General features: G+C 42.2%; 1 protein-coding gene across 4 annotated transcripts in view; it reads right to left on the bottom strand.

Annotated features, from left to right (window-relative positions):
- Nucleotides 1–241: 241 nt before the first annotated feature.
- The window catches only part of ATG16L1 (autophagy related 16 like 1), a 29,061-nt gene continuing 3,732 nt past the window's right edge, over nt 242–25,570 (bottom strand). The window contains exons 5-20 of one of the 4 annotated variants that reach the window (XM_083364463.1): nt 25,259–25,332; nt 24,919–25,170; nt 23,779–23,844; nt 21,358–21,444; nt 20,076–20,132; nt 19,845–19,892; nt 19,051–19,153; nt 17,087–17,192; nt 16,323–16,393; nt 9,071–9,142; nt 6,860–6,980; nt 3,545–3,650; nt 2,785–2,934; nt 2,447–2,494; nt 1,931–2,032; nt 242–1,594 (exon numbers count right to left, since the gene is read on the bottom strand). In XM_083364463.1, the coding sequence (XP_083220589.1) occupies nt 1,501–1,594; nt 1,931–2,032; nt 2,447–2,494; nt 2,785–2,934; nt 3,545–3,650; nt 6,860–6,980; nt 9,071–9,142; nt 16,323–16,393; nt 17,087–17,192; nt 19,051–19,153; nt 19,845–19,892; nt 20,076–20,132; nt 21,358–21,444; nt 23,779–23,844; nt 24,919–25,170; nt 25,259–25,332 (1,557 nt within the window). In that variant the 3' untranslated portion in view covers nt 242–1,500. The remainder of the gene's footprint in view (nt 1,595–1,930; nt 2,033–2,446; nt 2,495–2,784; nt 2,935–3,544; nt 3,651–6,859; nt 6,981–9,070; nt 9,143–16,322; nt 16,394–17,086; nt 17,193–19,050; nt 19,154–19,844; nt 19,893–20,075; nt 20,133–21,357; nt 21,445–23,778; nt 23,845–24,918; nt 25,171–25,258; nt 25,333–25,570) is intronic. The other 3 variants (XM_083364464.1, XM_083364465.1, XM_083364466.1) reach the window with 3 other exon arrangements.

Below are 25,570 nucleotides of genomic sequence, written 5' to 3'. Positions count from 1 at the left end.
TGATTTACATTACAATGTTGGCATTCTATTTCCAAAACTGTTTCTGATTATCCCTACTGTGCTGTTGGCCTTTTTTCAAAGTCAATGCATTATTCCTTCTGCCCCAGCATCTCATTGTAGGTTTTGCAAATATATTTGCTGCTGAAACTTTATAGAGAGCTTTTAGTATTCTCTTCAAACTGCTTTTCATTCCTGTATCCAAAGCAGATAAAAAATGAAGAAAAAGCAACGCAAATTTAGAAGCAGGATATAGGTTTATTTATAATCAGTCAAGTACTAGTGGACAGATTAGTACAATAAATAAAGTTTGTCCCATGTACTTTCCATTTTCCTCTGCATAAGTTGTCAACATGAAGGGATCTAATGAAAACCCCAGACCCAAAAGAATCCTGTACACCTGCCCTCCAATACAAGCAATACAAAATAAGTTGTGGAAGGAAGAAAAATTAAAGTGCAAATTAAAAGGCAATATAATGCTGGTGGCTTGTATCACAGCCCACTGAATGTGGAAAAGTATTTGGCTGATAAATGTTCGATGCCACAAGTTCTCCTCAAACATATTGTGCATTTAACCACCGAAGGATACAGACTCCCAAGCCTCCTCCATGGCAGGGAGAGAGAGCTCCGACAAAGAAAGAATATTGCACATTTAAGTCAGAGGCAAATGATACGGATTTGCCAGCACCAGGACATTCAGCTTCAGGTGTTTTGTTTTCTTTCATGTCCTTTACCCTCAATATAAAACTGCAAGATAGCAGAGGTTGCTGTGGATTTGGTTTTTGTGCGGAAGTCATGCTATCATACATTCTTCGTTACAGCAGAACATCTTGTTGTATCCCACAATTAAAACCCCAAATGCACTGGGTTAAATTAAAATGCTTCTGTATCACTGCTACCTGGATAACCTTTGGAGCATACAATGTCTGTTTTTTTCAGTCGATTCTGCCTGGCACAAATCAAGCTGGTACAAGAAGCTGTGATTTGCTAAGTACTAGAAGTCCCATAGATGCAACTGCCAAATTCATGGCTTACTCAAATAAGATTATACTTCAGATCCCACCATTCCATGTCTTAGGATCCTTTACCTCGTCTCTTAGCTAGCTCAGAGAAGACGACACATGTATGAATACATGCATAAAGTTAGGACATACAGGAACTTTTGCTACAGCACTCAACAGTGAAATGCCATAGAATATTGTTTCAGGAGTGTTGCTATCTTGTATAAGAAACTTTTCAGTGTGAAAATGGTACATTTTAAAATGACCGGTTCCACACCCAAACCTTTATGAAAGTTAGATAGCAGCAACAACGTACTGTAATCAGGATCTGCTTTTCTTCCTGATGGATGCATCAATAATTCTTTGCTAAAGGCAAGCTGATGCACTTGGCAAATAAACTCTTGGGTGAGAGCCAGATATGGGACTTCTCTCCTCTCTAGGCAGACACAGATCACTGCCTTCCCATGCATTTTTTGGCAAGCTAGTATTTTGCACTTTTAGGTCAAAATTCAGACCACAGCACAGCCTTGTTTCCTTTGTCCACACTGACCACATGGGCTCCAGATGGTGACCATGCTACAGCGTTGATGGGGGTGCTGAAACAAAAAAAGATGACATAAATGTTATTAGATCCCTGAAAGGTACAAAATTTGAATTAAGGATGCAATGCTGCTCAGTCTCCGCTATTTTTGAAGATTACTGCTATTTACTACAGTAAGTAGAACGAGAAACATTTGGCTCAAAGATCTGTTGGCATGGACCTCTTCATATTCTCCAGTAATGTTCTGAGCACTTAACATTAGCCTTGTAGTCTGGGAATAATAGCTCCCAATACATGTAGGGAGCATCCGCTTCAGGAAGGCTCCCATGTAGGCTAGTTTCTGCTCCAAAATATAGAAGGCTCAGATTTTAACAGCATTATCTTGACTCACCTGTGATGCTTGGAAAGTGTCCTTTCTACTTTTCCAGTGAGCACACTCCATATATAAAGTGATCCATCTGCTGAGCCAGCCACAACATAATTTCCATCAGGGCTGAAAAATCACAAATTTGGAGCAGAGAAAAAATGTGTTACTGCTGTTTGTAGTACAATGCGTCATTAGTTGATGGAAATCTCCCAAAAGTCTAGAAGAGACTTTTGACCAAATGGAATGTATATATTTAACTATAATATACTGCACATGTGACACTAAATTAGTTTCCCTCCTACCTAAAACACTAAAAATAAGTGCAAAATGAATACCTACAACCACAACAATTAGAAGCTCTGAATTCCCTTTTCTTCTGATCAGTGGGAACAGAATGTAATTCTGTTCTTGAAGTTTCATATAAATGCAAAATAACTTCATCTAATCTAATATGCTAAGCAAGTACCTCAATATACTGTATACTGTATACAAATAATAATAAAAAGAACAGACCCAAGTTTTGCTAGTTCAGCTTCTTACCTGAATACAACTCTAGTCCAATCCGACCCACATTTAAATCCTGGAGCACTGGAAGAAAAAGCCCACCACAAATGTTAAATGTATCTTTCCAATTCATTTTATAGGCAGCTACAAAAAGACATCCTAGCCACACAAACCTGAAAATTAACAATCAAACCAATCATGCCTTTTTCTTTATTAAGCACAAACATCTACATTAGGATGTCATGGACAGTCATCAAAGATATTTTTCAAGAAAAGGCTGATTATTACCATTAAATGTCAACAGGACCAGCTTTGAATTCCTGGCTTTTGACAAAGATAAGAAATCTACAACTCGCTTGCAGAGCCATATTCACCTGAATGTCTGTTTGACAGCACTGATTCTGAGATCAATAATTTTCAACAGATCATCACGCGAACAAGTAAGAAGCTCTGTTCTCTCAGGGTTGAGATCTAGAGCCGTAATTCTTCCCAGCAATTCCACTTCCTGTACCACACTTTCAGTTCTAAAAACAAAATATAACACAACATTAAAATCTTAACAGTGGATAAAGGAAGTAATCAGTAGCATAATTTATGTGCTAATTAGGTTAAGTGATATACTGCTTTGAAGCTTAGAACAAAGAGTAAATCTAGCCCTTTTAAAACAGCAATAGGTAAATTTACTTTAGAACACTAGCATTCTTGTGGCAGTCACTGAAGAAAAGTATTTTCCCCCGTTGGCCCTAAGTGCATTATATTCTTCACCAGAGTACTGAATCCTACTCAGCTTCCTAAAAGCTGAATGTGAAGGTATTCGTCCTTAAACTACCTGTATTGTTGAGATTTCCTAAGTTTGGAAGCAGGACCATTCTCTGACCAGGTTCTTTGAGCCAGGTGAACCAAAAGTCAAATAGTGTGGCTTTCGTTGTTCTTTATGTATCTCTCCTCAGGTCTGACTAATACATGGCTTTTCAAAGTGTATGAGTTCACATTGGAAGACTATCACTCTTCATTAGAAACATGTAAAATCTTTTGCAGTCAAAAGGTTCTGAATCTGAACCTGGTTCTGATCTTACTGGAATCATTCTGATATCAAAATGGTCTCTCCCAATTTCAAAAGGAAGTTGCACTCACCTAATATCCCAAAAGCGAATTTTCTTATCAAAGTGTCCACTCATTACACACTGTTCTGTGCAGACAAGATCATTGCAGCTGGAGCCAGCGAATACCGTCTTTATACCTTTAAAAAGATGAAGTTACTAATCATGTAATTGAATCCACAATCTTTCTTCCATAAAAGCCTGCTAAAATTGTTTATTTACACTAATGTTGGCAAAAGAGATTTTACTGTATATTCCTTCTTACTAGATCTTATTGAATTTTACGGAAGATTTTGAAGAAATTGCAATCAGAGCAAAATTCTGGAGAAATTCTTATGGAGGAGTATACTTTTGTAGTTTGAGTTAAATAAGGGATGGAGAAGATGCTTTCACCGTATTATATTTCCACGAAAAGATTCCTTGGCTTTGTATGCTTACATTCAATTTCAAATCCCGAGAAAAGCATATTCTGTTAAGATATTGGTGCAGAATTGCTTCTTCAATTGCAGAATTCAGGAAAAACACCCATAAAAAACTTCTGTCTATATTTAGAAGATAATTTTGAAAGCTATTTCTCTAATTTATACATCAAAAACTACCCTATGTCTTTATTTGGCTTACTTTGAAAGAACTAAAATAACTATGAATATGAACATAAGCAAGCTACGTATTCATCCCCATCTATTTTTTGAAGCACAAGGTGGGGGGGAGGAGGAAAAGAAAGGACAGACATAAAGAGCAATTTGCTCATTTTTTAAGAATGACTGGCAACGTATTAGATTGGTCTATCCCTTCTGATATTCTGAAAGGCCCTTAAGATCATGTGACCGGGCCTGAGGCTCCCACGGAACTGGATACTTTAGATACCTCCATTGCTCAGGGGGTCCTTTGTATGCTTCCTTCACTTATGCTTGCATCTTGAATTTTTAAGATATTCATTCATTAACTATGGTTTTTATATTTGTATTTGCTGTTCTGGTTCTTGTACTTTTTGTTTTATCTATTGTTATGCATGACCTAGAATCAGTTTTGCAGCTATATCAATTAGATTAATAAATAAAAATATATTTGTTCTTTTAGGGCGGTATATAAATGCAATAAAATAAATAAATAAAAATAAATAAATACTTGGTAGCACTGGCTAGCTGGTAGCTAATGGGTCCTCTGGGTGTGGAGAAAATGGGTGCCATTCAGAGCAAAAAAAAATTAGATTTTTTTCCTGTCTTTATTATTTTTATAAGTAGCTCCAGGCAACTAACATATCTAATATATAAATTAAATTAAATTAAATAAATAAATAAATAAATAATACTTTCTTCTCTTATTTTTCCCACAACAACCAACCTATGAAGTGAACTGGGCTGAAAGAGAATGACTATTTGATTGAATAAATGTGTAAAATTTCAATTTTATATAGGGTTTAAAAGTTAAAAAGTCCTTAATCTACATCCTTCCAGATTGTAAGGAAGCCCAGAGAAATAGCAGTAGATGGACCCCCTTGAGCTAGTTGGAAGCTGCACAACGACTTTATCTGTTTATCAAACTTAAATGCCACCCATCTCACCAGAACAACTCTAGGCAGCTTACAGACATTGAATAAGATATAGAATAAACTATTAAAATACTATTTTAAATTTAAAAATTCAATTAAAATAAAATTAAGCAGGGTAGAGAGGGAGGGCACAAAGTGCACCTAGAGACGAGGTGGGGTGTTCTCTACTCCAATCTTTCTCATAACATGGGTGGACTTCAGAATTCCCCTGCTCTACTCCATTAGCCACCTCCCTGGGTCTTCCGATCTAGGCTAAGATTCAGGGTCCCTGGGGGCTTTTGCCATCCATTTATATTTTTCTTACAGGACAGGAAGTATAAACAATCACACCTAAAGATAGCTTGATGTCACAACTTCAGACAATTGGTCCACTGCTAGGGATATTTTTAAGTAACACACACACTCCTAACACATAACATCTGGGATAGTCTGATGATTTACTTTATAAACAACCCAGATAAATGTCCCTTTGCTAAAAATATCTGTACATGCTGTCCTCTTTATTTTAATTATTACAAGTAGCAATCTAGATAAAAGGTCACAGTGATTTATAATGAAGCAATCTACAAAGCTTGCTAAGCTGTTTCTTCCATGAACGTGCAAGGAATTTGCAATACAAAGCTTGCAAGTTATACACAAGTTATACACTTATATGTTCAGAAGGAAAAAGGGGCTCACACCACTAACTCCTCACCAATATTTTGCGATGCCACTATATCAAATAATTAAAAATATGAACACTATTATAAACACAATTTAGAAACTTCTACAAAACCTGAAGTCGCAAAATCTGGGGGGGGGGGGAAAGCATCAACGGGTGAGCCCACTTCCTCAACTGCTTAAAGGTTTAGCAGCTCTTGCAGTATGTTATATAGTATAAGGTTAGTCTTTGCTGACAGCAGTACTGTTTAATATAAATCTTTGTTAGGAGCATCTATTTCAAAAGGAAGAAGTCAATCTCAGCCCAATAGGAGGAAATATATTTTTTCTCAAAACCAGCAAACTTTTCTGGTTGTGAAAGCACTTAATACAGAACTGTGGATCGCAGAAATATTTGCACACAGAGACGTACAAAGAAACATACCTGCACACTTTATGCATGGATAGCATTTGGATCAATGTTATATTAGCAGAATGGTAAATAGAAATGAGCTGAGCTAGATTCTGCCTATCTGCGTTATGAGGAGGAAAATTACTAACCAAATGGGAGAATGCCAATTGCTGTAACAGCAAAATTACCCTAGATCTACAATGGCATAGAGAATCCGTGTTATGTGCAAGAAGAAGAAATCAACTTATCACTTAAAATATTTTAATAAGATCATATCAATACTAAGAGAAGAAATTTATTAAGAATTATTCTGGGTAAAAGTAATAGGCCATCAAACAATATAAGATCTTTTAAATGCTGGTATCTGGTTGTGTCTTTTTATAGCAGCAGATTAGCCATTTTTCTCCAATGACTGATATGGCTTCAAAGTCAAGAAAATTTAGAAATCAAAACCTATTTCACTTATTCGAAATTCATTTTCTTAACATCAGTCAGTGGTGACTACCCAGATGACTCTTGGGGCAACAGTAAAATGTTTAGTTCCACTGATCAATGGAATGAGTCTTTAGTAACATTCCTCATTTTCAGTGTCCTACCCCAAGGGAAGAAGCCAGCTTTGAATCCATATACATATCAGAAGATTAACAGAACAGCAATTTTGAATGCTTTGAGAGGTAATCAGTCAATGAGTGTTCTTCTTGTCCCTTTGATGCATACTGTGGGAAACTGTGAAACGGCTTCCTTACAGACTTTGCTGCGCAGGTCCCATAGCTTGAGTGTTCTGTCATGACTCCCAGATACAATGCGAGCTTTGTCCAGAAGGAATTTGGCTGATAAAACCTTTCCACTATGCCCCGTGAGCGTGTGCTAGAGAAATTGACATTAGGCAAGAAAACAAATTTTTACACTCACTATTCAATAGTTTAACAAAAATAGAATTTTAAACAATTACTTAGCCTTCATTCTACACTGAGAACTAAGAAATGGCCTTTCTACTGTATACAAGTATGAGCACTAGTTTTGGCATCTGAAATAGATATCCAAAAGGTTGCATATACAGGTAGTCCTTGACTTAGTAACAATTCATTGAGTAATTGTTGAAAGGCACAATGGCACTGAAAAAAGTGACTTATGACTGTTTTTCACACTTATATGACTGTTGCAGCATCCCCGTGGTTACATGATCAAAATTCAGATGCTTGGCAACTGATTCATATTTATGAGGGTTGCAGCGACCTGGCTCATGGGATCACCTTTTGTGACCGTCTGACAAGCAAAGTCAATGGGGAAGCTAGATTCATTAACAGTCGTGTTACTAATTTAGCAACTGCAATGATTAACTGAACAACAGTATCAAAAAAGTTCGCAAAATAGGGCAAAACTCACTTAAAAATGTCTCACTTAGCAAAATAAATTTGCAGCTCAAATGTGGTCGTAAGTCAAAACTGCCTGTATTTTTATTTTCATTAATGTTATACTTAACAATGGAGCACAGGTATGGTTGGCAAATGAAACCTACAATTATCTATGCTGGGAATATACAGCAAGATATGGCTCATTGTTATATCCTGTTTCCATTTGTTTCCTAGGAATATTTGGTTGACCATCTTCAGAAAAGCATTATCTGGTCTCTGACCAAATCAGTGAAGTTCTACAATTTTAAACAGCGAAGTCCTTTCCAAGTTCCTATAATTTAATACAGGTAGTCCCTGACTTACAAGCATTTATTCAGTGCCCATTCAAAATTAAAATGACACTGAACAAAGGGACTTACAATCTCTGCTCTAAGTTACACCCTTTACAGTCCCCCCTCCCCCCATCACATGAACAAAATTTGGGCATTTGACAACCCAACTGTCCCAGGATGCTGCAGCAGTCTCCCAACTATCTCACCCCATTGGGTCCCTGCAGTCCCAAACCCTTCTTCCCACCCCCAAAATGACATCCACTTCCGGAATGGTACTGCGTGGTCGCCACTGTGTAGGAAGGCTGTGTGGTAGAGAAGCTGCTTGCCGAAGGAGATCTATCAAAAAGCTAAGTGGCCAAGCTGTGATTGGCGATGGGAAGCAGGGTGTTGGAAACAGTGTGGTGGGAAAGCTGGCCCAAGGCCAGTGCAGATCCAGTGGGGCAGGAAAGAAAGCCTAAGGCCTGCAGGAATCCAAGGTAGGAAGCGGAGAATGGGCTGCCTGAGGGGATATGGGAGTCCCTGAAAGGCTTGGGAAGTTGGGGGAGGTGCTGCAGTGTAGGCTTGGGCCTGCACCAGATCAGAGGCAGAGAAAAGATTGGGGTCGTTAAGTGAGGTGATCATGTGCGTGCTTTTCTTAATAACTATCAGAATGTGATGAAATGGGCAGGCTCCATTATGGTCCTAAGTCAAGGACTATCTGTATTTACTATGAAATGAAGTTCAATATACAGAAGATCACTAGCAAATCTAGTAACAGTTCATAATCTATGGCAGAGCAGTTCATGCAGTTTGCTAATGTTTAATGCAGGGTTCTCAGGGATTGAAACTAAAGCTGTCTGCGTGTAAAACATGCTCCTACCTTCTTAGCTATGATAAAAAAAAGAGTGGATTAGAGAAGGAAAGTAATGAATATGGAATATACTCTTATGTTTACCAAACCAGTTTCAAAAGTTTGGCAACCTAGTGCTGTTACTATCCATTTTTATAGTGTTTAGTTAAAATATATGCCAAGTTATTAAATTATATAATTCTTTCAGAATCATATAAAAATACTTAATATCTGTTTCCAAATATCATGTTCAAATCACTTTGTGTTGGAAATATCAAACAAGTTATACAAATAAAAACAGGTAAAAGACGATTAAAGGACAACTCAAATTTTAATATATTGAGTGTTAACATCTACTATCACACTCAATTTATAACGTCTTTTTTATAGCTACAGTATAAACCTTGTCAGAATGTGCCATGTCTTGGAAGAAATACTCACCCGTAACCGATGATCATCCATTGTCCAGATCCTACTGGCATAGTCATTTGAAGCCGCTAATAAGCAGGAACCCTATGGAAATGATTTTTAAAATGTTTTCTACAATAACCATTTTTACAATCTACAATTTCTAAGTAATTTTGTTTCACATTATTTTATGCTCTTATCTCAATCTATGCCATTGTCTAATCTTATCACTTCATTTGGGGTTTATTTACAAGTTTTTAAAGCTTCATTACCTTTACATATTCTCCCCTTATTGTCTACCCTGATTCCATTTTCCCCCCTCCATTATCTTCCCATTTATTTCCCTCATCCATTCTTTCTCCCATTTCTAATTCTTCTTTCTGTTGCTAGTATCCTGTGCAGATGTTTTGCTTCATTAAGAGGTCTCAGTTTAAAAAGCTGAGATCACATACCCATTTACTTGCCTCCAACACTTAAAACTCCTTTATTGTTTTATGTTGGATAACAATTTCAGCCGTGTCTACTCAATACTCTACAAAGACACAAGCTGAATATATCACATTGTATCAGCAAATACTCTCCCACACATAGCATTTCTATAGCTAGATGGAAGAGTAACTGCTGGGAGTTAGATTGTTAGGGAAGCAATATTCTGGGCAAATCAGACCTTTTACTATTCATCACTGACCTCAGCAAAACATTGTTGCCCTGTCTTGTAGAAGTAGTACAGACTTAAGTTATAGGCTTCGGCATTATTAAAGATATAACCTGCTCAGGGTTTTTACCGTATATACTTGAGTATAAGCCGACTCGAGTATAAGCCGAGACCCCCAATTTCACCCCCAAAAACTGGAAAAAGTTATTGACTCGAGTATAAGCCGATCCGCCGTTCTGCAAGCCTCTGCCGCCAGCAGAGGCTCGATCCGCCATTTTGCAAGCCTGAATACACAGGAATACCCTGTGTAGCCGCGGCTCGTCGGCAGGTCTCCGTTCCTCCTGCCGACCTTTGGGGAGGTTTGGGCGCCTCCCCAAACCTCCCCAAACCTCGGCAGGTCTCCGTTCCTCCTGCCGACCTTTGGGGAGGTTTGGGCGCCTCCCCAAACCTCCCCAAACCTCGGCAGGTCTCCGTTCCTCCGCGCAGACCTGCCGACCTTTGGGGAGGTTTGGGCGCCTCCCCAAACGTCCCCAAACCTCGGCAGGTCTCCGTTCCTGTTTGGGGAGGTTTGGGCGCCTCCCCAAACGTCCCCAAACCTCGGCAGGTCTCCGTTCCTCCGCGCAGACCTGCCGACCTTTGGGGAGGTTTGGGCGCCTCCCCAAACGTCCCCAAACCTCGGCAGGTCTCCGTTCCTGTTTGGGGAGGTTTGGGCGCCTCCCCAAACCTCCCCAAACCTCGGCAGGTCTCCGTTCCTGTTTGGGGAGGTTTGGGCGCCTCCCCAAACCTCCCCAAGCCTCGGCAGGTCTCCGTTCCTCCGCACAGACCTGCCGACCTTTGGGGAGGTTTGGGCGCCTCCCCAAACGTCCCCAAACCTCGGCAGGTCTCCGTTCCTGTTTGGGGAGGTTTGGGCGCCTCCCCAAACGTCCCCAAACCTCGGCAGGTCTCCGTTCCTGTTTGGGGAGGTTTGGGCGCCTCCCCAAACGTCCCCAAACCTCGGCAGGTCTCCGTTCCTCCGCGCAGACCTGCCGACCTTTGGGGAGGTTTGGGCGCCTCCCCAAACGTCCCCAAACCTCGGCAGGTCTCCGTTCCTGTTTGGGGAGGTTTGGGCGCCTCCCCAAACGTCCCCAAACCTCGGCAGGTCTCCGTTCCTCCGCGCAGACCTGCCGACCTTTGGGGAGGTTTGGGCGCCTCCCCAAACGTCCCCAAACCTCGGCAGGTCTCCGTTCCTGTTTGGGGAGGTTTGGGCGCCTCCCCAAACCTCCCCAAACCTCGGCAGGTCTCCGTTCCTCCGTGCAGACCTGCCGACCTTTGGGGAGGTTTGGGCGCCTCCCCAAACGTCCCCAAACCTCGGCAGGTCTCCGTTCCTGTTTGGGGAGGTTTGGGCGCCTCCCCAAACCTCCCCAAACCTCGGCAGGTCTCCGTTCCTGTTTGGGGAGGTTTGGGCGCCTCCCCAAACGTCCCCAAACCTCGGCAGGTCTCCGTTCCTCCGCGCAGACCTGCCGACCTTTGGGGAGGTTTGGGCGCCTCCCCAAACGTCCCCAAACCTCGGCAGGTCTCCGTTCCTGTTTGGGGAGGTTTGGGCGCCTCCCCAAACGTCCCCAAACCTCGGCAGGTCTCCGTTCCTCCGCGCAGACCTGCCGAGGTTTGGGGACGTTTGGGGAGGCGCCCAAACCTCCCCAAACAGGAACGGAGACCTGCCGAGGTTTGGGGACGTTTGGGGAGGCGCCCAAACCTCCCCAAAGGTCGGCAGGTCTGCGCGGAGGAACGGAGACCTGCCGAGGTTTGGGGACGTTTGGGGAGGCGCCCAAACCTCCCCAAACAGGAACGGAGACCTGCCGAGGTTTGGGGACGTTTGGGGAGGCGCCCAAACCTCCCCAAAGGTCGGCAGGTCTGCGCGGAGGAACGGAGACCTGCCGAGGTTTGGGGACGTTTGGGGAGGCGCCCAAACCTCCCCAAACAGGAACGGAGACCTGCCGAGGTTTGGGGACGTTTGGGGAGGCGCCCAAACCTCCCCAAAGGTCGGCAGGTCTGCGCGGAGGAACGGAGACCTGCCGAGGTTTGGGGACGTTTGGGGAGGCGCCCAAACCTCCCCAAACAGGAACGGAGACCTGCCGAGGTTTGGGGACGTTTGGGGAGGCGCCCAAACCTCCCCAAAGGTCGGCAGGTCTGCGCGGAGGAACGGAGACCTGCCGAGGTTTGGGGACGTTTGGGGAGGCGCCCAAACCTCCCCAAACAGGAACGGAGACCTGCCGAGGTTTGGGGACGTTTGGGGAGGCGCCCAAACCTCCCCAAAGGTCGGCAGGTCTGCGCGGAGGAACGGAGACCTGCCGAGGTTTGGGGACGTTTGGGGAGGCGCCCAAACCTCCCCAAACGTCGGCAGGTCTGCGCGGAGGAACGGAGACCTGCCGAGGTTTGGGGAGGTTTGGGGAGGCGCCCAAACCTCCCCAAACAGGAACGGAGACCTGCCGAGGTTTGGGGACGTTTGGGGAGGCGCCCAAACCTCCCCAAAGGTCGGCAGGTCTGCGCGGAGGAACGGAGACCTGCCGAGGTTTGGGGAGGTTTGGGGAGGCGCCCAAACCTCCCCAAACAGGAACGGAGACCTGCCGAGGTTTGGGGAGGTTTGGGGAGGCGCCCAAACCTCCCCAAAGGTCGGCAGGTCTGCACGGAGGAACGGAGACCTGCCGAGGTTTGGGGAGGCGCCCAAACCTCCCCAAACAGGAACGGAGACCTGCCGAGGTTTGGGGACGTTTGGGGAGGCGCCCAAACCTCCCCAAAGGTCGGCAGGTCTGCGCGGAGGAACGGAGACCTGCCGAGGTTTGGGGAGGTTTGGGGAGGCGCACAAACCTCCCCAAACAGGAACGGAGACCTGCCGAGGTTTGGGGACGTTTGGGGAGGCGCCCAAACCTCCCCAAAGGTCGGCAGGTCTGCGCGGAGGAACGGAGACCTGCCGAGGTTTGGGGACGTTTGGGGAGGCGCCCAAACCTCCCCAAACAGGAACGGAGACCTGCCGAGGTTTGGGGACGTTTGGGGAGGCGCCCAAACCTCCCCAAAGGTCGGCAGGTCTGCGCGGAGGAACGGAGACCTGCCGAGGTTTGGGGAGGTTTGGGGAGGCGCCCAAAGCTCCCCAAACAGGAACGGAGACCTGCCGAGGTTTGGGGACGTTTGGGGAGGCGCCCAAACCTCCCCAAAGGTCGGCAGGTCTGCGCGGAGGAACGGAGACCTGCCGAGGTTTGGGGACGTTTGGGGAGGCGCCCAAACCTCCCCAAACAGGAACGGAGACCTGCCGAGGTTTGGGGACGTTTGGGGAGGCGCCCAAACCTCCCCAAAGGTCGGCAGGTCTGCGCGGAGGAACGGAGACCTGCCGAGGTTTGGGGACGTTTGGGGAGGCGCCCAAACCTCCCCAAACGTCGGCAGGTCTGCGCGGAGGAACGGAGACCTGCCGAGGTTTGGGGAGGTTTGGGGAGGCGCCCAAACCTCCCCAAACAGGAACGGAGACCTGCCGAGGTTTGGGGACGTTTGGGGAGGCGCCCAAACCTCCCCAAAGGTCGGCAGGTCTGCGCGGAGGAACGGAGACCTGCCGAGGTTTGGGGAGGTTTGGGGAGGCGCCCAAACCTCCCCAAACAGGAACGGAGACCTGCCGAGGTTTGAGGAGGTTTGGGGAGGCGCCCAAACCTCCCCAAACAGGAACGGAGACCTGGGGAGGTTTGGGGAGGCGCCCAAACCTTCCCAAACGTCGGCAGGTCTGCGCGGAGGAACGGAGACCTGCCGAGGTTTGGGGAGGCGCCCAAACCTCCCCAAAGGTCGGCAGGAGGAACGGAGACCTGCCGAGGTTTGGGGAGGTTTGGGGAGGCGCCCAAACCTCCCCAAAGGTCGGCAGGAGGAACGGAGACCTGCCGAGGTTTGGGGAGGTTTGGGGAGGCGCCCAAACCTCCCCAAAGGTCGGCAGGAGGAACGGAGACCTACCGAGGTTTGGGGAGGTTTGGGGAGGCGCCCAAACCTCCCCAAACAGGAACGGAGACCTGCCGAGGTTTGGGGACGTTTGGGGAGGCGCCCAAACCTCCCCAAAGGTCGGCAGGTCTGCGCGGAGGAACGGAGACCTGCCGAGGTTTGGGGACGTTTGGGGAGGCGCCCAAACCTCCCCAAACAGGAACGGAGACCTGCCGAGGTTTGGGGACGTTTGGGGAGGCGCCCAAACCTCCCCAAAGGTCGGCAGGTCTGCGCGGAGGAACGGAGACCTGCCGAGGTTTGGGGAGGTTTGGGGAGGCGCCCAAAGCTCCCCAAACAGGAACGGAGACCTGCCGAGGTTTGGGGACGTTTGGGGAGGCGCCCAAACCTCCCCAAAGGTCGGCAGGTCTGCGCGGAGGAACGGAGACCTGCCGAGGTTTGGGGACGTTTGGGGAGGCGCCCAAACCTCCCCAAACAGGAACGGAGACCTGCCGAGGTTTGGGGACGTTTGGGGAGGCGCCCAAACCTCCCCAAAGGTCGGCAGGTCTGCGCGGAGGAACGGAGACCTGCCGAGGTTTGGGGACGTTTGGGGAGGCGCCCAAACCTCCCCAAACGTCGGCAGGTCTGCGCGGAGGAACGGAGACCTGCCGAGGTTTGGGGAGGTTTGGGGAGGCGCCCAAACCTCCCCAAACAGGAACGGAGACCTGCCGAGGTTTGGGGACGTTTGGGGAGGCGCCCAAACCTCCCCAAAGGTCGGCAGGTCTGCGCGGAGGAACGGAGACCTGCCGAGGTTTGGGGAGGTTTGGGGAGGCGCCCAAACCTCCCCAAACAGGAACGGAGACCTGCCGAGGTTTGAGGAGGTTTGGGGAGGCGCCCAAACCTCCCCAAACAGGAACGGAGACCTGGGGAGGTTTGGGGAGGCGCCCAAACCTTCCCAAACGTCGGCAGGTCTGCGCGGAGGAACGGAGACCTGCCGAGGTTTGGGGAGGCGCCCAAACCTCCCCAAAGGTCGGCAGGAGGAACGGAGACCTGCCGAGGTTTGGGGAGGTTTGGGGAGGCGCCCAAACCTCCCCAAAGGTCGGCAGGAGGAACGGAGACCTGCCGAGGTTTGGGGAGGTTTGGGGAGGCGCCCAAACCTCCCCAAAGGTCGGCAGGAGGAACGGAGACCTACCGAGGTTTGGGGAGGTTTGGGGAGGCGCCCAAACCTCCCCAAACGTCGGCAGGTCTGCGCGGAGGAACGGAGACCTGCCGAGGTTTGGGGAGACGCCCAAACCTCCCCAAACGTCGGCAAGTCTCCGTTCCTCCGCGCCCTGCCTGCCTGCTTCTTTCCGCTGCGGAAAGAAGCAGGCAGGCAAGGCGCGGAGTTTGGGGAGGTGCGCGCGCACCTCCCCAAACCTCCCCAAACTTCGGCAGGTCTCGGACGGCGGTGGCTTGGGAGAGGTGCGGGCGATCCCGGAAGCACCAAAGCCTCGGCCGCGCACAAGTCCTCGGTAAGTTTTTTTTGTTGACTGGAGTATAAGCCGAAGTGGAATTTTTCAGCCCAAAAAGTGGGCTGAAAAATTCGGCTTATACTCAAGTATATACGGTATTTATTTTTACACACACACACACACACACACACACACACACACACACACACACAGAGGCAACAGGTCTAAAAAAGAATAATAAAATAGTACTAAAAAGATGACAATTTTATACCACTTCTCAGCAATTGCTTAATTTTCCAGATGATCTGTCTTTTAATGTGCATTGGTATTACTCAAGGAAGAGGATGGGCATATTGGAAACTATGGGTTTAGAAAATTTTGAAATCAGACATAAAATTAAAACCCAAGGCTTTTCTTTTAGGCAAGGCAAATAAGCAATTGGGGGGGGGGGGGAAGCATGAAATTTTGTTTCTATATGTGACATCAGTGGCAAGGTTACTATCTGTCCAAAAATGGAAAGAAGAAAATATGCCCACAATGGAAGAATTTTACTTATTTATTTGTATTGCACTTTTCTTATTTTTACAAATAACTCAAGGTGACAAACATATGCAACAACATTCCTCTTCCTATTTTCCCACAAATAACCACCCTGTCAGGTAAGTTGGATTCAGAAGATGTGGTTGGCCCAAGATCACCCAACTGGCTTTCATGGCTATGGAGGGATTAGAAGTCTGCTTTCAAGCCTGTTGCCTTAACCACTAAACCAAACTGGCTTTTGAAAGTAATGGAAGCCAGTTGAGATGGTGAAATCGACTGCTTTGCTTAGAGACAATAATTTGATGAAATTTCTTTTGACTTGGAGACCACTGTTAGCTTACAAATCAAGGGAGGAAAAATCAACTGTTGACTTTGGAATTTGAGGATTGGATTGAATTCGAGATATATTGTAGCTTTTTAAATATAGAATTATTCATATTTTAAAATTCATTTATCTTTTGGATTAAAATCAAGAGAAGAATATTTTATGAATATGGTTATTTAAAAAAATTGATTATTGGTGTTTTAAGGTATCTCTTTTGATATTTCCAGAAGAACAGTCAATATATACTGATACCAAGCAAACTGCACTATGCAGCAATTCAATCCTATTTCTTTATTTTTATATTGACTGTTCTTCTGGAAATGCCATAAATGATGTGCTAGTGAAGCAGGGCAGAATGTATTTGAAAAAAAGAAATACATCCATACTCACAGCGTTATCAAACTCTACACTAGTAATCCCTGCATTACTGCCAGATAGGGCGGCTTTAAATTCACACTTATCTGTAATACAAAAAAAAAAAAGAGTTAGGAGGCAAGAAAAAGCATGAATTCGCGTCAATGTCATTTAATCTAGCTAAGAAACATATCTCAAAGATATAAACCACAGAACTGATCATTTAGAATTAGTAATACGTCATTTCTATTTCTTGATTCATAAAACTGATTTATAGGTAAGGCAGGCTGTAAGTCTCAGTTCTGATTACTCTATCTTATGATGCTACTCTTCAGAATTTGGGCACAGAATATTCTTTTTTCCAACCTAGGTATTTCACTACATCCTTTTAATGGAAATGGTAGGGATTATCAAACCAAGATTGTGCTGCATCAGTAAGCCCATATATCTTCTATTGCAGGGGTGTCAAACGGCCGGCCTGCGGGCCAGATGCGTCATGGCGAAACCATGCGCACCCCATTGCCGGCAATAGAAAAAAAGTTGTGATATGTCGCAAGACGTCACATGACATTGCGAGTTTGACTTCCCTGTTCTATTGTCTGAACAGTTTTGGAAAAGCTATTTTATCCCTCCAATGCATTAGGGATTTATTTGGGGATTCCTACATTAATTTCTTAGTTCAGAATTGTAGCTACCTTTTAAAGATATCAACTATAGAATCAAAGTTGTAAGCAAAAAAGCATGTGTCCATGAATTAAAACCTCTTGTCTTTTTTATCTATATTTCTTTAAAGGACTTACCACCAAAAACTTCCCAAATTTTGACTCTCCGGTCCATGCCTCCTGTTGCTAACAAATGAGATCCGGGGCTGAACTGGACTGCATTAACCTCCCCATCATGTGCATCCTAAGAAGATGAAAAACAACAGACAACAATTATTGATGATTTCAGGACCCAGATCTGTCAGCTTCTAACAGCATATATTAAAAAAAACTGAATGAGACTCTAATAAAGTAACAAAAAAAGTCTATCAACTCTTGAGTTTTTAAGTATACATTTTCTGTTTAAAGCTATGTATAATAAACTTTATGACACCCAGTTTGGTTTAGTAGTAAGACATCTGGTTAGAAATCAGGGTACTGTGAGTTCAATCCTGCCTTCGGTATGAAGCCAGTGGGGTGATTTGGAGCCAATCACTTTCTCTCAGTTCTAGGCAGAAAACAATGACAAACCACTTCTAAAAATGTTGCCAAGAAGACTGCAAGGACCCGTCTAGGCAAGTTGGAAATGATTGAATGAAAGAAAAAAAAAAGAAACTAAATACATGTACAACCAAATCTTTTTTCTTTTCTTTTTTTTAAATCCAGAACAAAGGCCTAGGAACTATTTTTTGGCATCAACGAGTTCTACTCCTAAAATGCTGCATTCAGCTAAATACTGAAGAAATGATAAAAACTACATGTTGAAAAGCAGTCAAGGAAAGAATGGGGGATTAGTGAAACAGTAAATCTGACTATTAATATATCTGAATGAAAAGAAAAATAATTTTGCATTTATAAGGTTAAAAGGTAAAGTTTTCCCCTGTCCAGTCGTGTCTGACTCTAGGGGGCAGTGTTCATCTCCGTTTCTTAGCCAAGGGAGGCAGTGTTGTTCAAAGACTTTTCTATTGTCATCATGTGACCAGCACGATTATACACCGAACAGAATGCTGTTACTTCCCTCCAAAGGGGCACCTATTTACTACCTACTCGCATTTGCATGCTTTCAAACTGCTAGGTGGGCAGGAGCTGGGGAAGTAACGGGAGCTCACCCTGTCGCACAGCACTCGGGTCTTGAACGCAGGCTATCAGCTTTCCAGATGACAAGCTCAGCGTCTTTAGTGGCTGAGCCACTGCGTCCCTTTTATAAGGTAAAACAATTACTAAATTTGTAATTATGCCTTTATGTTTGTGTGTATTTTTGCTAGATTATGTTTAGTACTTGTACATTATGAAGTGATTTTACACTGTTTAGGATTAAATGCTTACATTATAGAAATGTATTTGTTGTGTGTTTATTCCATGTCATTTCTAAATCTATTCCATATATATGGTCATTTTATTTAAATAACTTTATGCATTTAATTAAAAAAATATACTACAGAGGTTAGTAGAAAAGTGATACTGAGTCAGAAAAATATATATGCAGGAAATAAAGAGGTCTCAGCTTGAAAACTAAAGATCATGCACGTTAAGAACACATTCCAGAACTGCCAGCTCCTTGACTGGTTTTGTTGGGGGAGAGTCAACTCTAGGTGCTTTCGACTGCAAAGCAACATGAACTGACGATACCCACATAATGTCAGCAGCTTCATAACATCTGTTAGCATTACTGGAGCATGGATGGAAGAAAGAAAACTGTTGGGAGCTCTAGAAGTTGTGGATGTGCAATTTAACTAGTGCAATCAGACCTTTCTGTAATCATCATTGACCTCAGTATTTCTTAGAATTTCTTTCTCAGGTTCTGGCTGGTTTAGAAGGACCCCATTTCTTGTTGCAAAAGCCACACTACAATTCTTTCCAAAGTCACAAAAGCCCCTTGGGCTTGCTATGTCAGGAACATATAGCATCTGATCAGAAAGACAAAGAAATGGTTGACTGAACACGAAGTAAAACTTGAAGCACTTTACATGTTTACACGGCAAAGTATCACACAAAAGTAAATAGGAAAACTACTCAGTAAAAAATATTAATTTTTTAAGATAATACATCCTAGACATACTTACAAAGACACACACTGCTATGTTGGGTAGTCGGACCTCTCTGCTTGCAGTAGGATGTACATCAGTATTATCTTGAGGGATAGGACATGAGGATAAAGAACGCCTCCTGAGAAAGGTTACATCAGTATGCAAATAAGTATACAGAGGAAATTAGCTATGTCTTCAGATTATAGGCAGGGGGATGACCTCAACTACACAATAGGTAAGATTGGAAAGAAAGGCAAGGAGTCTTAAAACAAATTCAAGTATTCAACAAAAACAGGGAATCAATACCCAGAATTGGTTGTGCATATTAGGGACTCCTCTATAGCCTTTGCATCTAGTTTCTCATGTGAATCCAATCAATATAGTGGGAAAATTTTTTATCACCGTTACAGCTGTTGCACTGAATCCCAAATTGGAAATGTTTGGGTTGAGGAACACCAATATTTATTTATTTGTTAAATATCTGCTACTATTTTAAATGTTTTTTCCTATACAAGGTCAATCCTATTTAGTTGCAAAGATACATAACCTATGATTAATGCCTAATTTAAAACTCATATTTCATTATTAACAGAGAGCTTCTACATAACACACACACACACACACAAATAACTAAAATGACTGGGCACAGGAATCATGTAGATTATGTCCAGCATTTCTTCCCTAAGTTGTTATACCTCAAGCATCCACGATATCTATGTATTATTTAACTAGAATGTGTTTTCAATGCTACAGAAACAACATGAGACAATTATTCAGCAACCCTCATCACATGCTAAATTAAGTGTGAATAATTTCAAGCAAATTTTCACCTGGCAGTATCAGAAGAGTGATGTCCCAAAAGGGGAGACTCAGACAGACTGGAGGGAAAGATCAGAGGTCAGCACACAGCAGAAGTGAGGAATTGAACACAAAAGAAAAGGAGAGATAGGAGCTAGAAGAAGGCTTGACATAAGAAAAATTGTTTGCATGCCTAGTATCACTGAAGTGCTGCTATATATTGAACTAATATGTAATGAAAAGGTAAATGCATAACAACCTACCCAAAGATATTAGTGATAGAATCCAGAAGGCCTCCAGTGGGCTGGGAGAGCCGCTTACTAAAGAGAAGGGGAGGACAGTTTTCAAGGAGATCAAAACACACAAGCCCATAACCCTCAATTTTCAAGCCCCACATTCAGCAAGGAAAGCAAATGATAACAGGACAGCAGAAAAAGCCACCAACTTGGTTCTAAGTCAAAAGCTTGCATAAACAACTACGAACTGAATACTATTGTTATATGAGCAGGAAGAAAAAGGTTCCCAAAAAGATATAATTCACTGGAAGTTTGAGAATAAAATTAAAGGTGTACTTATATGAAGGCAGAGCATATTCCCAAGCATTCTGGTGACTAATGTGATGGTTAGCCCATAATGGCCTTTAACAGGAAAAGTAAACATTTTTGCTGTTAAGCCAGTTTAAATGGAAAGACTTTTAAGTTCTGCATGTTTTGTTTGCAGATTCAATTACAATGCAAAGTTGGAAAAAAATTTGTCTAAGAATCTATTATTTGCAGATGTCACCAACATTAGATGAGCCAACTATCCAAAAAGGAAACTTTATATAAAGCCTAAAGCGTTAACTAGCATAGCTCTTAACATTTGCAACCTTTGTAATTTTGATCTTGTTAATATTTACACAGAGGATTTGTTTCCCTTTACTATTACTATGACATGGCTCTGCCATAAACAAACTGAGAATGTTGGTATAAACCCAGCTCTTGAAAGCTGAGGGGCCATTTCTAACTGAGAGCACATTTAAATTCAAGGCCGCAAAAGCTTTATTTACATTGCTCTTTCCAGTGTCAGGAATAAACACTATGATAAAAAGCAGATGTGGAGAGAAAAGGAGAGACTCCTTCCCTATATTTATTTGTGAGTCCTACCGTTTCAAAACATTCCTAGCTAATGATACTGAAAAATAGACATTTCCACAAAAAATCAGTAGAAATAAGATCACAAAACTATTAACTATTGGAGTGTTTCCTATAGGCATAATTGACTAGCTAATTTTCCCATTCGTATCCCATGGTAGCTAAAAACATCAGCTGTGCAATTTTCATTTTATTACAATAGGGCATATAGCTGATAAATTATTTTCATACTGGCATCTGTTATCAATGAATTTATCATTCATCTATCCAGGGAATAATTTTCTCAATACGTTTGCTTCTCGAATGAACTTCCTGAATAAATCAAGAATACCTATGGATTTTATCCAACCTGAAAATATTTCATGAAACTCTTTGAAAAACATGTTTTCAAACTTCTCTGCTCAAATACTACCTTGATGTCCGTGAGACAGCACGAACTGGAGATGTGTCCTCAGCTGGATCGGAGGTTTCATCAGCAAGGACTTCAATATCATCATCTCTGAAGAATGACAGATCATTCCTTGAATGTTCAAGAAGATCAGGCATTTCATATTAAACAGCCCTCTTCCCCTACTATTTCAAATGCAGAATTTCACTACCATTTTTAATAGCACAATAACTGAACAACAGAATTAGCTATGCCATGGCTATATTTTATTTGCCTTTTACGATTTTTAATCCTATTTAACAGTTTGTAAAATGAAATTATTTAATTTGTTTGAATGTGACTTGTTTGCACAGTTAAAATATAACTATTTCTAAACAATTTGACAAAGGAAAATAGGATTTTATTTTTACCCATGGAATTCCAGCAAAGGTTGCATTCATGCTATTGTATAGTACTTGTGATTTCAGCATTTTCCTCCCTTACTATTCCCTGGGATGGGATGCAATTTAACTCTCAGCTCTTCAACAGAGAAAATCAAAAAGCCAAAAAGGAAACAAAAAGACCAAAGCACCTCCTCACTAGCAATCAAGACCCAGATGAGCAGAGATTAATGCCGAGATTAGCATTAGACCAAGAAGCACACAATAATACCTCAACCAACTCAGACAAACAAGCAGTAAATGACAGCCAAAGGAACCATCAAGACCACTCCCACAAATACTGACAGGGAAGCCATTGGTATATGAAATGAGATCAAACCCCACTCCCTGCTAGCATTGATGATGTTACCTAGTTTGATAATGAACTGTCTGGAAGAAAACAACAAAGCTCAGAGACACCAAGGACTCCACAGTCTCAGCTGTAAGGCTGGTGAAGTTCATGGTCATTTTTAAGACTGCCAAAGTAACAAGGTGGGCTTGGATCCAAGCAGTGGTGGGATTCGAATACGTGAACAACCGGTTCTCTGTGCGGATGCCACTTTTGGAAGTCCATTCTGGGCCTGGACAACAAAAAATTAGCTACCGGTTACGCCGAACTGGTGCGAACTGGCTGAATCCCACCACTGGATCCAAGGTAATAACAACAAGCCCCCTCAAAGCATTATCTGGCTGCAGATACATAGAATGCTCATTCAGCAGCAAATATTTTTAAGTTATTACCAAATATTTGTATAGTTATTCTTTACATTGTAAATTCTTTACTTGTAAAATCAATCATAATAAATTCATGAAATTAAGTTAGGGTCAAGTGCAAAGAATCAGTATTTATTTATTTATTTATTTTATTTTAATTCCATTTATATCCCGCCCTTCTCCGAAGACTCACGGCGGCTTACAAGCTTAGCATCACGTTAAATATTGCTTAATCCTACACTAATGGCCAGCACTAAATTGGCTCTAGATAAGAATTAACAGAATTCAGGGGCGGGGAGTGGACTTGGATCGTTGAGGGAAAGTAATGATTCCACACTGATTCCTAGGCTCTGCCTTTTCTTCTTCTATAGATAGGCAGGAATAAACTTGCTGTACTTTGAAATTATTTTAGAACTGTATCAATACACTTAAAAAAATAAACTTAACAATAAAAATAAACTTAAAAATAAACTCCAATAATTAATTCTTAGCCCAAACAAATTCACTTAGTAAACAAAGCAATAAGCTCAAGTGAAGCAAAGCAAGATAAGTTCTAAATAGAGTAATTTCTAAACTAAACAGTCAGATGCCTACACAATTATTTAAAGGAAAATGTTCATGGCTGGTTAATTGGATATATTGCTAATCAGTTCTTAATTCCCAGATCCTTTCACTTGATGTAGCCATTGAATTTGTAAGGAGCATATTAAGCTCAGAAGGCCAAGATAAGACAGCAAAATAAAGAAAAACAATCTTAGTCAACAGAGAAACAATAAAACTGTTTCAAATTGTAAATCTAAAGTTAGTAAATATCAAATGTTACAAAAATTAAGTTATATAAAAATAATAATTCAAGTATTGCTGAAAAGATATGACTTTTTTTAAATCAGAATTTTAGTTTGGCAGAAAAAAATATAATCCTATTAGGGTTCTGTTAAAAAAGAAGATGAAAGCATTCATGAAGGTGAAGGTATAAAATCCAGGCTTGCCCATCCAAAGCTGCTGCTAATAAATAAATGTGCTCTTCTACTTCTGATTCTTAACAATTTTCTAAGAACACATACTATCACAGTTGGGAAAGGGGAAGATAATTCCTCTCACCCATCTAAAAAAATAATCACCATGTTTACCCCCATTATCCAGTTTTGTTGCTAGTAAAATTAGGATTCTGACCACACGATTTATATCAGAATGCCAATGAATAGTAAGACGACAAAAAAGCATGCAGCTTGGATAACTAATTTTGATATGTTCAGCCTGGAAATGGAAATAATGTAGTCATTAGGAAGTAGTTAGACTGACAAATGCTTACTGTTCAATTGGCAGTGGTTCTTTAGCAGCTTCTGCTAGTTCTTTCTGAAGCCGAGCCTGCCTTCTCCTAACAGAGAAGAAAATATTAGGAAATATCTGTCAACTATGTAACATTTATCAATATTTGAACAGTTGTATTCAAAGTATGAAGGAACTGATAATTAGGAGAAATTATTGCCTTAAGCTCCTTGGCAAAGAAATCTCAGTGGTTAGACTTTTTGCCTCAGAAAATGTTATCTGTATCTTCACACTAGTAAAATGTAAAGTTCATCAGAATATACTGGATCTCGTGTCTCTAGGCCCAAGTGAAAACTTAAATAGCCAGAAATGTTTATCTTAAGTAGGTTGTTTTAAGATGCCTTGAAATCATTCTGTAATTCTTAAATAAAATAGCTCTAATTCAGGCTCCCCAACCCCTGGTACGCGGCATGCCAACAACCGGTCTGCAAAAACAAGCAAAACCTCATCCATGGGATGCAGGCAGCACACGTAACCGGTCCCTGGTGCCCTGGGACCTCTGCTCTAATCAGTGCATCATATGTTAAAAGCTGTCCCTATACCAACATATTGTGAATCATCAGATATTATTTCCATCACAGAAACGTATGCTAATTCTTGATTGAGTTTACTAATTTAGATATAATAGCTACTCCATATTATGAAAAAACACACCAGGAAAAAATGAGGCTATTTCAATGGGCACAATCAAGAGTATTAGGAGCTAACATTTAACTATTTTATAGTCAAACCAAGTCTAAACCTTATGTCAAAATTTTAAGAACATAAGGATTTAAAGACTAGACCTCAGAAGCTGGCTTAGCTCAAAATCCAAGCCAAGTCAAAGCCTGGTTAATAACTGGATAAATTATCAAGAAATATCAGACTAGGAAATTAAAAAACATTCCCAGAAAGGCAACAGAAAACCATTTTTATACTGTATGGATGAGTGTTCAGCACAACTTGAAGAAACCTCTACCATTAGTTTAAAGGATTCAAAACCACATCCAAAAGCTCTATTAATTAAAAGAAAAAGAAATACAAGGCATATGCATGGGGAGAAAGAAAAAAGAAACGTTGAGGATGGGTTCTAATACAGATTTAGTTTGAATTCACATGGTTACATGGAAAAATACTACCATACCTTACATCTTTCTCATTTTCTGCATTGAGCCGATTAGCTTCTTGGGCTTTTTCTGCCATCCAGCGGGTTACCAGTTCTTGGTTATCTTCAGTGGTTTTTCTTAATTTTTCTTCAAGAGCAGTAAAGGTGATTTGGAGAGCATCATATTCATCCTTAAGAGTCTGATTAGCTCGTTCGAGATCTTGAAGCTTGTTGCATAAATCATGACACTCTGTCTCCAGCTCAGATATCTTCTGTAAATATTCTGCAATTCTTCAATAGAAGCAACTAATATAATGAAAATCTGAAGCTAGCTAGGACTAAGATAAAGTTCTATTAGCAATAAATGGATTTTACTCACTTGACATTATTTATTTGTATTTCTTTGTCCTTCTGTTGTATTTGATTGTTTAGGTCAATCACAGATTGAGCCAACTACAAAAAAAGGAGAAAAATGATCAATATCAATGAATAATATTAACATTGATTAACAATGTTAACTATGTTAAACAAAAACCACAATTCTTAACACAGACAATAGTTTCTGTGTCTCTTTCAGTGCATGCATTTTATTAAGAATGTATCTTATATCTCTCAATCATAAGCAAGATATGCTATATTCATTTGGCAGATTCTCAGACCCATATGGAACCAATTTAACAATCAATATATA

Source organism: Vipera ursinii (genome assembly GCF_947247035.1).
Source record: "Vipera ursinii genome assembly, chromosome: 5".
In the NCBI taxonomy this organism is placed as follows: domain Eukaryota; kingdom Metazoa; phylum Chordata; class Lepidosauria; order Squamata; family Viperidae; genus Vipera; species Vipera ursinii.
The sequence above is the reverse complement of the archived record's forward strand: the minus strand, read 5'-3'. Positions and strand labels throughout refer to the sequence as shown.